Source organism: Monodelphis domestica, chromosome 1 (genome assembly GCF_027887165.1).
Source record: "Monodelphis domestica isolate mMonDom1 chromosome 1, mMonDom1.pri, whole genome shotgun sequence".
In the NCBI taxonomy this organism is placed as follows: domain Eukaryota; kingdom Metazoa; phylum Chordata; class Mammalia; order Didelphimorphia; family Didelphidae; genus Monodelphis; species Monodelphis domestica.
In genome coordinates, this window is record NC_077227.1 from 157,227,238 (window position 1) to 157,240,716 (window position 13,479).

General features: G+C 34.7%; 1 protein-coding gene across 1 annotated transcript in view; it reads left to right on the forward strand.

The window, feature by feature from the left end:
• The window catches only part of ZWILCH (zwilch kinetochore protein), a 25,746-nt gene continuing 12,267 nt past the window's right edge, over positions 1-13,479 (forward strand). Inside the window, exons 1-10 of the mRNA XM_056808697.1 lie at positions 1-347; positions 2,734-2,773; positions 3,995-4,090; positions 6,087-6,205; positions 7,601-7,800; positions 8,516-8,595; positions 8,975-9,130; positions 10,094-10,165; positions 12,240-12,333; positions 12,900-12,949. Coding sequence (XP_056664675.1) covers positions 295-347; positions 2,734-2,773; positions 3,995-4,090; positions 6,087-6,205; positions 7,601-7,800; positions 8,516-8,595; positions 8,975-9,130; positions 10,094-10,165; positions 12,240-12,333; positions 12,900-12,949 — 960 coding nt within the window. The 5' untranslated portion in view covers positions 1-294. The remainder of the gene's footprint in view (positions 348-2,733; positions 2,774-3,994; positions 4,091-6,086; positions 6,206-7,600; positions 7,801-8,515; positions 8,596-8,974; positions 9,131-10,093; positions 10,166-12,239; positions 12,334-12,899; positions 12,950-13,479) is intronic.

The following is a 13,479-nucleotide window of genomic DNA, read 5'->3' on the forward strand; positions in this document are numbered from 1 at the left end:
AAGGGGGTGGGGTATGATGTCACGCGTAAAAAATCTTCTTCGACGTTATTAGCATTTATTTTTTTCAGACGAAAAGTGTATATTATTTATATGATAAAACGCATTGTGTATAATGAAATTATTTTAAAAAGTAGTAGAGAAGACTTATTAGTTCCTTTCAAGGCACAATGTAGTCCGGTTGGGGCGGGGCGAGTCATGACCCTGTGACGTCAGCGACTGGGCGAGTTCTGGAGCTCAGACGTGGCTTGGCATCTCGTCTTTTAGCATCTCTGCTTCGAGCATCTTCGAGACGCAATGCTGCCCGACACGAATCAAGCGGCCGCGAGCCTGTACAACCTTCTTATTCAGTGAGTCATCTCCCTGATCCATGGCGTCTCTCGGTTCCCTTCTCTTTGTCTGACTCCGTCTCGGTCGGTGCAATGAGAACGGGCTCAGCAATCGACTAGCCCAGGCCGTCACCCGCGCCTTGGGCCTCGGGCTTCAGGCCTCTCGCCTCCCCCCCCCCCCTTTATTCAGGGCCGTTAATTGCGTGCTCCCTGCTGGTCTCCCTAGCCTGAAGCCACTGCCAGGACTTTCTGGCAAGGTCGGGGGCCTCCAGGGGCTAGCCTCTCTCCTGAAAATCATCGCTGATGACGCCCTTATTGTTTCTGCTGAACGGGCCTGGGCTGGGAACCCCCCTTTTGCGGGCCCCTCATCTATAGACGAAGGGTTGGCGCCCTAAGCAACCAGCAGCCCTAGGAGTTTACCAGGATTAAGCGCGGTTTAGGAAGGAACAACTGTGCAGCTGCTCCTTTCCATTAATTTGGGCTTAGTCTGTCGGAGAGGAAAGGGGGTGGGGAGCAGGGGGGAGGTACGGGACTTTTTTGTTTGGTGATTTTAGAAAGACTTTATTCGGGTTTTTGAAACTAAAATACTCTTCCTTGTAAGATACAATAGTACAGTTCAGAAAACGTTTATTGAGCCTGCACCATCAGAATTTCTTACTGAAATTAAATTGCATCCAACTGCAGTCTGTGGTACTTGACTGCAACTGCGCGATGTAGTCGATTAGCTTGGACACCTGCTTCTGGATTGTTCCACGCGCCCCGCCCCCTCTTGGTTAAGTCTTCCCTTTTCTCCCTGTTTAAAAAAAAAGTTATCCTGCATCCTAAAAGACAACATCTGGGATGAATATGAGTGGTATATTACCCTCTCTCAGTCATATTCATATTTTTCTCAATTTTTGCCCAACTAATATTTTCTTTTTTTCTTGAAGTCTTAAGCCTGCACTTATCTGTTTTCCTTTGCTTAGTGCTTCGTCTTGATAGCAATATTTTTCATCCTTAAGCAAAACTAATTCTTCATCCAAATTAACTTTAGATACTTAATATGGAGTAATAGAAAAAACTTTGGACTTGAAGTAAGGAGATTTCAAATATATGTTAACCTCAGATTTTTCATACACAAAATGGAGGAGATATTTTTTATACTACCTATTAAAGTTCCTGAATTTTTTAAATTAACAAACTTCCTTTCATTACTTCTCCCTCCCCCCTCTCCCCTTTTGTCTTGGAATCAATACTATGTATTGGTTCTAAAACAGAAGAATGATTAGGGCTAGGTAGTGGGAGGTTAAATAACTTGCCTAGCTGGAGTCACTGGTCTTTAGGCATGACTCCATACACTTAGCTGCCTTTACAAATATTTATTTTCTCTTTCCCTCATTTTTCCCTCCCCCTTTGGGAAAGAAAAAAAGGAAAGAAAAAGTAGTTTGAGCAAAACAAAATTTCCATATTGTTTGGTTGCATCGAAGATATACTGCCTCATCAGGCATCTTGAGCCTCTTCTGTCAGTGCTTCATCAACCCTAGAATTAGGGGTTGTTCACTGCATTGAGCAGACAGTTCCCCAAGTCTTTCAAAGTGATTATCTTTACAGTAATTGTTTATAAATTGTTCTGGTTCTGCTCACTTAATTTGACTTTAGTTCATACAAATCTTTCTAGGTTTCTTTGAATTGTCTTTTATAATTTATTGTATAACAGTGTTCTTTTACATTTAGATAACATCATTTGCTTAGTCAGTATCCAGTTAATGGGCACCCATTTAATTTTCAGTTCTTTGCCATTACAAAGAGCTGTTATGAATATTTTTGTACATATTTGGCCCTTTTTTTTTTTAACCCTTTCCTTCCATCTTGGAGTCAATACTGTATATTGGCTACAAGGCAAAAGAGTGGTAAGGGCTAGGCAATGGGGGTTAAGTGACTTGCCCAGGGTTACACAGCTGGGAATTGTCTGAGATCAGATTTGAAACCAGGACCTCCCATCTCTGGCTCTCCATCCACTCAGCTACCCAGCTGCCTTTTTCTTTGAGCACTTTGTAATATAGGGAGGGAGGAAAAAACATTTTATTAAGCACCTTCTACTGGGCATGGTGTTAGGAATTTACAAATTTCTCATTTGATCTTCATAATAACTAGGAAAGTAAGTTCAGTTATTACTCCCATTTTATAGTTGAAGAAACTGAGGCAAGCAGGTTATGTCACCCTGCTAACAGTCACACAACTAGTAAATCTTAAGACCAGATTTCAACCTAAATCTTCCCAGCTGGACCCAGTGTTCTCTATCCACAGCACCACCTAGCTTCCTACCAATTGTGAGGAAACCATTTTCTAAACTGTAACTCCTTATACTAATATGAATTATTTTTATTCCAACAGTCAACTTAACTTAATCTTAACATTTCTATTTCAGAGCAATTGAAGAAACAAAGAAAGAGCCATTTTTCTATGAGGTATAAAAAGTTATTTATTGCACTTTTAACCAAATCTCCATACCTAAAATTAACACTGTATATGCAAGTTACTAAATACTATTTTTACATCTCAAATAGAAAAACTATATACTAGTTCCATGGATTTGTATTCTTTCATTTAATATAGCTGTATAAGAAATGTTCGTTTTTAATCAAATCATTTTCATATTGCATACTTCATGATCCATTGACACTAACATTCGGAGACTTAGGTGCTAGATGATAGTCTTTCTAGCTTCCATAATCTAGAATATAAAACGTAATAATTCTTTTCTTGTTTTTATGGACTGGATAATATCCAAGATAATTTAAATTGCAAATCTTTGGTTTATTTGAATAATTTTGTAAAGGAATATATTTGAAACTTTGATTAGATAGTAAAAAATGCTAGTCTTTTTTTCTCTCCTTATCCCTCATTATTAATCAATTAGGATTTAATAAGTCAAGCTTTGTTTTTTTGCTGCTGAGAGAGAGAATGAGATTAGACAGTCTTGATATTTAGAGGGGGTTCAGACTTGTCTGTATGCACTTGTCGACACATATACATCATATAGTTAGTGAATTAGCTAGATTATGTATTAGCCTTATAAGAGATATGTTAAAGTCCTAAATTATTCAGTACTAAAACAATAGGTACTAATTTTGTAGTAAAGAAAACAAAATACAAAATGAGTTGTTATGTACTTTGTAACGTTAGAATGTAGCTCTTAAAGCATTGACATTGATGTAGAAAAATTTTAAGAAGAGCATACCAGACAAAAAGAAGAGCTTGAGCAAGAGATACTTAAAAATTAATTTTAAAAAATGGATTGTATAATTTTAGATCTATATTATTGGAGATAATCTCGTTTTTATCTCATATTTGGAAGCATGCCAAAAGAGATGCAATTTGTTTAAAAATCACAAATAACTCCTCAGTGGCAGAGCTAACACCAGAATCCAGTTTTTCTGACTCCTAATACATCATTCTACTTACTCTCTACCTTGCAGCTTCTATAAAATAATCTCCATTCAGGTCTTCTTTTATACTTTTCTTTCATAGAATTCTCATTTATATTAAAAAATGAAATACAATTTTACTAAATGATGTAATTTTTATTTTTTTATATTTAAAAACTTGTGATTTTTACATTTGAAATAATAGTAGAGTAATGCATATTTACTCAACTTATGTTAATATCATTTCACCTATTTTGACAGACTGATGTACAAGTGAAATTGATCACTGAAACTCGGGGAAATCCTTTGGAAAATTTTGGGACTAGATATGGCATGAGATTTGTTATGGAGAAAGTGGTAAGTGGGGCCAGGTTTTTTTTTTTTTTAAGGATCACATATGGTCACTTTGAGAATTTTCACAAATGTGCTGCAAATTTCAGGTTTTCACTTCAGTAAATAAATGGTTCTATATTCTTATTTCTATATGACTAACTTAAAGTTTTGATTTTATCTTTATATAAGTCATTATACATTGCTTTATAACTGTGATTAATTTTCCCCCCTATTATAGTTGCTTGGTCTTTCCCTGACCTAGTTTATACTTTCTAGTTCAATCAGAATTTATTAAGCACTTACTGTGCACTAGATGTTATGTTAAATGCTAAAGATACACATGTGAAAAAAGAAAGATAGTTCCTCTTCTCAAGGATCTTACTGTTTAATATGGGGAGACAATATAGAAAAAATCTGAGGAGGTGAGAGATAGTGGAAAAGTCAGAAAATTACCGAAGTAGTTCAGCCAGATGAAAAATTAGATGTTCTAAGAGGAACTGCCTTCTGAGGTGGGGCTTTTGCAGTTCATGCCCCCACCTTTTAATTAGAGAAATTAAGAATGATAATGAGTTAGGTAGAATTCTGTGGCTGATGGAATCTTGCAGGATGATGAAATTTTCCCAGTCATGAACTTCCTATGGTCTGATGACATAAGAAGAGAAGTTCCAGAGTAGTGCAGCCAGGTGAGATCAAGTGGACTTTTTTTTATTATAGAAATTTTTAGTGCAATATGGACAAAGTAATATATTTAGTTATTGTGGCAATCAAACAGACATTTTCTTTGAAAATACCCATTGAAATGGGTACTTGAAAATTTAATAAATGTTTTAAAAATATCAAATAGCATTATCATCATTTGGGTGCCGTGGGAGCTGATAATGTAACAGCCATATCAGTACTCAGATGATTTGGAACTAGGCTTCAATTCATGTTAAGAAGTTTTTTCTCAAGAGGGCAAAGAAATAACAATTATACAGTTGTAACTAGTTGTTTCCTGGGAACCCTTAACATCCTCCAACTGGTTCAGGGCATTCAGACAATAGCGATTCTGATATATTCCTCTGCACATTGGAAGTGGTTAATTTACCCTTTTTTTGCGATAGCCAAGAATCATAAATCATAGTATGTTAATGAGGGAGTTTTATAAATACTCATTTGAATTGATCAGGAAATGGATGAAAAAGAAACCCATTATGATTGAATAACAGGGTTGAATCTAGAGCCAGAATGAGAAAAGTGAAGAACAAAAATCAATCAGGTGGGGCAGGTAGGTAGCTCAGTGAATATGGAGAGGGAGATCCTGGCTTCAAATCTGGCCTCAGACACTTCGCAGCTGTGTGACCCTGGACAAGTCACTTAACCCCTTTGCCTATCCCTTTCCACTCTTCTGCCTTAGAACCAATGCACAGTATTGATTCTAAGATGGAAGGTAAGGGTTAAAAAAAAAAAAAAGATTTAAAAGTCTTGTTCTAATTCATCATCATGGTAAGGAGGTGCCCTGAGTCTTCAGAGACTCTCAATGAAGCATACTCTAGTAAAGAAATTTCTTGTACTGTAAATGACAAGTGGAATGGGACTGAGGGCTGCAGATGAGAGGTGGAAAGCTACTATCTTAAGAGTCAAATAAGGGTGTCCCCTTAAGTTTCAGATGGTAGTGCAAAACAATAAGTAGGAAGAGAAGGGAACTTCTTTTTAGGGATGTTGCTGGTAGAAAGGATACAGCCTCTTTTATGTAAAGAGTATTCCTGTTTCCTGTGATGGCCACATGAAAGTTGCATTATGGGTTCTAGGAAAGTGGGATTGGTCCTGCCAGCAGGGTTCTCTGGACAGTCAAATGTTTTGTAGCCATGGTTTGATTCTATAATTGTACCTTTGCTTTGTGGTGCTAATTAGTGACCCTTTTTTCCATCTTTGGATATCCATGAAAATGTTTTTCTCTATATTAATAGTTTTAATAAAGTCAATTCTGTTGTCTTAATTGTGACTCTTAATCTAATAATGCTAAAAATATTTGTGAAAGCCTTCAAAAGAAGAAGAAACAGAGGCTTCGGAAGAATCACAGTCTGATGAATCAGTTATCTCTGATCTCCTTAAGAATGAAAAAAATGGGCCACTTGCTTTACCTGTTAAGAGAGCCAGGTAAGTTTCCTTAAAAAAAAAAAAAATTTTCCCCCCCAAAAGAAAGAACTTATTTTTCTAATGTTTGTTTGATCCTAAAAAAGTAATCTCAGGAGTAAAAATAAAGGACATACAAATAACTCATCTTGATAGAGAACTTTGCACTTTTCAAAGTGCTTTGCTTATAACGACCATTTGTGAATTGAGTAATACAATTATTAAACCCATCTAGATATGAGACAAGTTAACTTGCCCACAAGGAAATGTCAAGACTAGAAATGAAACCCAATTTTTCTTCACTGTTCTTGATATTTTAGTAGGTAACCTTAAAATTTGTAATTTTTAGCCATGTGAATTTGGTGGGGTTTAAAATTTTTTAAAACATTTTGTTGATCCCTTTAAATTTCAGTTATTTCCATCTAAAATCTCTCCCAGTGACTCTTGTAAGGTCAAAGAAAAAAATTTAGCAACTAAGAGTGGTTATATTAAACAATATATGCAACATTGCACACAATATTTCTGTAGTTGTCTGTTTTTCCAGTAGTAATAATTTACATGACTTTTAAAAACATGGGTAGAAAATATAAGTATTCCTCAGAGAAAAAAGAAAACTATTTTTTATTACATTTCAACACTTCCTTTACACCCCCCTTTTCTTTTAGGAGAATTTAATGGTTTCACCTTAGAACATGACTTCCTTTATTTCAAAGTTAATCATTGTTTATTCTTTTTCATTGCCTAAAATTTTGTTCTCCGTTGTCATTTCTTATTGCCGTTATAAAAAAAAGAATCAGTTAAGAAATATTAAGCACTATCTCCCTGGCATTTCTAGTTCTGTGCACTGGAATACACAGAACTATCATAGAAAAAATATTTTTGACAGCCTTAAAATGACATACTTTTAAGATCTAGCACATTTAAGAAACTTGGAATTTGCCAGAATTATAATTTTTTATTATTCTTTCAGTGTTTTTTCCTGGTTATATGTAAAAACTATTTAATATTTTCTAAAATTGGGGGTTCTCCCTCCCCTTCTTGAGCAACTTGATATAGGTTATGTATGCATTATCATGCAAATTATATTTCCATATTGGTCATATTATGAAATGACATAAAATAAAATACAAATAGTATGCTTAGATCTGCAGTCAGATTCCATCAGTTCTTTCTCTGGAGGTTGAGAGCAATCTTTGTCATAAGACCTTCCGAATTGTCTTGGATCATTGTATTGCTGAAAATAGTTAGTCATTTAATATTACTATCTACAATGTTTTACTGGTTCTGCTCACTTCAAGACTTTCCATCTTTTTCTGAAATCATCCTCCATGTCATTTCTTGTAGTGCAATAGTCAGAATTATAATTTTCACCTCAAACCCCAGCTTGTGTCTTAAATTCTTTGAAATTCTCTTTTCAAGGCAACTGATTGGACTTTACACCATGACACAAAATCCTAATATGACCCATTTGAAAATTAAAAGGCCAGTTAAGCCTCTTCCTCCCTTATGGGTAAAATGTGACAGCTCGGATCCTGAAAGCACCTGTTGGCTAGGTGCTGAGCCTATGAGAACAAAGAAAGGCATCGTGGGAATCACTTTACAAGTGGTTACATGTAAAGGTATGATCTTAAGACTTATGAAGTAATTGTTTTTAAATGATATAAATTTAAAGGAATAGTATACAAATTAATTTGTACAAACAAAAATTTACCACTGTTCAAGGCATTAACTGCAACTTTTTATAGTTATGTCAATTATGAAAAGCTTCAATGTTTAGCAACAATTTTTTTCCTTAGAACTTTGAGAGATGAGAAAAACTGATAAAAATTATTTTGTCAATCTCACAGTAAACATTCAGAGAAATCATTATTATTTGGTGATAGATACCAGATTTCACTTATTTCAAGATAAGAACTATCTATGATTGAAAAATGTCTTATCCATAGCAATTAAAGTTCAAAAATTTTTAAGGGATCAATACCTTTCATAGTCATATTCTTGGGAGACACTAAAATATTAATACTGATCTTTTAAAAATTTTCAGACCTAGACTTTTTGAGGGAACCTTAGGAAATCTGTTCTAACTCCCAGGGTTACCCAATTTAGAAATGGCAGAGCCAAAGTTTGAACCTAGGTTCTTCTGTACTTAGTTTCCTAATCTGTAAAATGAGGAGCTTGGACTTGTTGACTTTATAAACTCCTTTCTATCTCTAAACATACATGTTCCTATGGATACCCACTGCCTTGTAATAGTTTTTTTGTTTTGTTTTGTTTGTTTGTTTTTAAAGCTTTAACCTGAACTGGGAGTTTAATCTGAGATTTCCATCTCCCCAGGTCCCACAGCTGAAAAAAATTCCTCTGTAAATCTTGAGGATTTGAAAAGTTCTCACCTGAAAAGACATAATTCAACTACTGTATGTGTTTTAATTCCATTAATTTTTTCTCTCTTGTAACTATTGTCTTGTCGTTTTAAAGTTTTTGTTTAAAACTAAGGGTGTGGATGTGGGTATGTGTGTGTGCATGCACATAGACATATCTTTGGAAACTTATTTATAATTGGCCCTATTTTCATAATATTGACCTGTAGTCTATGAGAAAAAAAATCAATTTTAAATGTTTCTTGACTTTTAGATAGAATAATTATAAAATTGATGTTTTCCTCTAAGATATTTCCCAGTGTTGTGTGAGATTTTAGTGTCCTGTAGAAAGAAATCAAGTATTCTTTTGTACTAGTCTCATATTTATGTGGACTTCATTCTTAATTATCTGTTTAATATAGACTTTTCTTTTCAGGTAACAACTAAGGGTGTTGCTCAGTATGAGCTATTTAAGTCCACTCCCTTAGATGATTCATCTTCCTTTTCACATACTACTATTGGTTTGGATATTTCATGGGGTCCCGTGGATCAACTTCTTCAAACACCTCCTCTCACTTCTGCTGCAGTATTGGTAAGAGATCATTTTTTCCCCTTTTACCACCCAGGTTGCAAAAAAATTTAATTGTTTTGCATGTCATAGAGGCCCTCTTCAGTTTTAAGCATTCAGAAATGCTTTTCTTGCTGTTAAGGCCCTTTCATCACTTAATAAACACCAACTGTAAACCTTTCAGCTTTTAGTCCTGACACAGAAGACCTTAGGGCTCTCCAGAATGCCGCCCCCACCCCCAGCCAATGGTTCTTTCCCATAATCCCTTGCTGTTCAAACTGCCACTCCAGTTCCTGTCAATCAGTCCATAGGATTCCAAAGCCTTCCTTGCCAATCCCAACAATGATATAATCAAATCCAACCCAAACCATTAAATTTCATTTCCTGAGTCTATCATTAATTGGTAGAATTTCTGGGATAGGAAATTTGTCATAAGGTTTAAGGGATCTTTCCTTTCTGCTGTTCCTTAAAGGAGAGATAAGCATAGTGATTTAATAGTAAATTTATAATAAATATTAAGTGTTCATCTGGGACTAGGTGAGCCTGGCTGTTAGGAAGAAAGGAATAAAGACTCTTGAATAGTTAGGGATTTTGTGACCGATTCTGAATATTGAATCCTGATTTTATTATACTTTTGTTTCTACTGCCTTGTAGCCCTTTGAAATTCAGTAGTAAAGTATAGAAAAGCATGTAAAAAGGATTCCTCTAATGATATAGGTATTTGATCATAAGAGGGATGTGGGGAGAGAGAGTTTATAACAGTTTGAAATATCTATGGATGATACATGTATCGGATTGAGTTCTGACTAGTTACTCCTTTACCCTATTTACTTTTAAAGGCATGAGGCATGCTGACTACATCGGAACTATGGGGTGAAGTTTTGATTGTTTTTAGAAGGGATACATAAGACATTGAAATATAACTATAACATTTAATGATGCATAAGATAATTTGAACTAAAAACTTAACTTTTGGGGAATTTTCAGAATATTAAAGTGGAACCTGGAGATCCTCGAAGCCCTTTGTACCATCTGTATAGAGAACTGAAATTTCTAATTGTGAGTATCAATCTGAAAGTTGAAATCATCCTTAAATCTTATATATCAGTGAAATGATCATTTCCACAATAACTGATATAAAATATGCTATTTATTCTCACACTAAAAAAACTTCTAAATTACCTTGTTTGGATGATTTAAATCTCACTCTCATTCATATTTTATTGCTTTCCAGAGATACTGCATATGCAAAATGGAAATCATAATTTAGCATCTACAGAGTTGTTGTGACATCAAATGAGATGTCTCTGAAACTTTGCAAATAGTAAAGTGCTGTACAAATGTGAGATATTCAAATAGAGAATTTTATCAGTTTTAGATAGTCCTTTCACTGATAGATCATAACCCATAAATGTGTGCCCATCCTACATTTCTAGATGATGTTATTTGTTCTAGTTCTTCTTTGAGGTTTTTTAGTTATAATGTTCCAACCATTTCATTTCCTTTGGGCCTCGATGATATTCACAATAAATCATAACCAAGGAGCAGATAGATAGTTCAGTGAATGGAGCACCAGGTCTGGAGTTGGGGGGACCTGGGTTCAAATCTGGCCTCTGTCTCTTCTAGCAAGTCCCTTCACTATAATACTCATTCATAGCCATGCAAAAGCTTTAGAAGAGTTTTAATAATAAAAATAGAAGTTTTGTTTCTTTTGTGACAAAGATTAAGAAATTTCAATTTAGCAAAACCAATCATTTTTTTTGTTGTCTGATATTATATATGTACATGCAGTATTCTACTTTCTCTCCTTCCCCCAAAAAGGGAGGAGATAAATTTTCTAAACTGTTCTGAATTTAAATTTGGGCAATATGATTACACAGGATTAAATTTTACATTGTTTTCTCCTTTTCATTTAGTGTAATAGTCATTTCTTGGATTGTTTTTCCTAATAAATTCTTAAGATTTTCTCCCCATCCCTTTGATATCTTCTTTTCCATATAATCAGCTTTTGAATTAGTACCACAAAACCCTTATAATATGTCACTATCAGCACAGATCTATTATTTTGTGTACACTTGGTTTAATATAGCTGATTTTTCCATCTTTGTTTTCTTTAGTGTCATTTCTATATCAGCATACTTGAGACTGTGATGTTAAGAGTCTTAAGTGTGTTAACTACTGTTTTTTTTTTTTAGAAAAAAAATTGTTATAAAACTCTTTGTAAAATCTTTTTCATCTTTTTTGTTGTCCTATCTTGCATTTCATTTTTAAAATTCCTTCAGAATAACTGTATATAGTTGAGTATCTCAAATAGCTATCCAAAATAATTTTATCTTTCACTATTTTTCTTAGCTTTTTTTTTTAACCTTACCTTCCGTCTTAGAATTAATACTGTGTGTTGGTTCTAAGGTAGAAGAGCAGTAATAAGGGCTAGGCAATGGGGGTTAAGTAACTTGCCCAGTGTCACACAGATAGGAAGCATCTGAGGTCAAATTTGAATCCAGAACCTTACCAGGTTCTCAATCCATTGAGCCACCCAGCCGCTCCTTTTTTCTTAGCTTTTTGAACTGGTATTATTTAAAATCTGTTCTATTTGGTACAATTTTTACATATGAGTGTGTATTCAAAATTAGTATTCCCTTTGGTTATTATCTTTTCCTGCTAAGAAAGTTAAAGTGTTCCCTAACTAAGGCATATTCTGAGGTTCTTTGGATCTCTGCTGAATACAATCTTTTGCTGGGATTATTTTTATAGAATAGTAGAGCTAGTAGGTCTAAGTCACACTGGAATAATCTTGAAGAATGGATCACTTCCATACATGAAGTATTATCAAAATAGAACATTGTGGAAGAAATGTGAACTATTTTAACTAACACAAGCACTTTTGTGCTTAATAACTGGAATTTGTTGTAATGCATGTGAGACATAATTCTATATAATCAGATAATACTTATTAGCAGACACATTGTTTTCTTTTTGTTTTGTGTGTGTTGGTCTTCTCTCCAACTATATTATAGAACAGAGTCTTATTTTATATTAAACTTAAATCTTACTTTCTTTTTGAATCATCTGTTTTGCTGGGTATACTGTTAATATTTTTTTATTGTATGAACAATGTATTTTCTGCTAATAGGCTTTGGCTGATGGATTGAGGACTGGTGTTACCGAGTGGCCTGAACCTTTGGAGAGGAAATCATCTGTTGACCTTGTTCAGGAATTTCTCAATGGTATTTGGTTTTAACTTACATGTATTCAAGTTAAATTAGTTTGTCTGAAGAGGCCTTTGTGTACTGTATTGTCTAAAGTAAAAAAAGTTTGCCACAAAGAAAGGAGAGCTTTTTTCCTAATTTACAGTATTATATGGAAAAGGTCTAAAAAAGGTCATTCAGAAGTACCTAATATTCAGATTTGTTTACATAGTGATAATTCTGTGTGATACTTGGAAAACTACATTACAAAGTAGATAAAAGCCATGTTGGGAAAAACACTGAATCTAAGATCAAAAGTCTTAGGTTTAAATCATGACTTTCCTCTTATGGCCACTTTAGTCTTTAGGCTAATGCTTTACCTATCTGGGCCTCAGCTTCCTTATTTGTAAAATAAGGAGGATTTGGAGCATATGGTCTCTAGGGTCTCTTCTAGCTATAGACTACAATTGTCGCAGTTTCAGTATACTGTTTTAATCTCATGGCAGGGGTGGGGGTGGGGAAGATGTAAGATTATAACATTTTCCTTTGGAAGAAAGGAAAGAGAAAAGGAAACAAAATCATTGATGTCACTTTTCAACTTTTAGATCTAAAGAATAGATTGGATGGGATTGAGAATTCAGCAAAGAAAGTCAAGGTATGTGAATTTATTAAGAATCTCCATAGATAAATCCTCATTCCATGGTCATTTTAGTCTTTGACTTTATATCATCTCAAATGGATCCATTCTAGCAGCTGCTCCTTTATTGGTCTTTAGTGCTGGTGCTTATATTTCGTTGTGTGCATATATGTGTGAATTTTTTTGTTGCGATTAAATACCTTTTTGTCTGTTATTTTAACTAACTCTCAAAGTTTTTTAAAAAGTTTACTAGGAGTAGCTCACCCTAGTTTTCCATTGAAAAGACCAATGAAAGTTAGTAGCCCTTGGTATTTCTTCTCTTATTCCCTGACCCCAATCTTAAAGTACTCTCCAGAAGGCAGACCAACTAGTTATTATACTCCTAAAGAGCTTGTTATTGGGGGCAGCTGGGTAGCTCAGTGGATTTAGAGACAGGAGGTCCTGGGTTCAAATCTGGCCTTAGACACTTCCCAGCTGTGTGACCCTGGGCAAGTCACTTGACCCCCATTGCCTCGCCCTTATCCCTCTTCTGCCTTGGAACCAATACA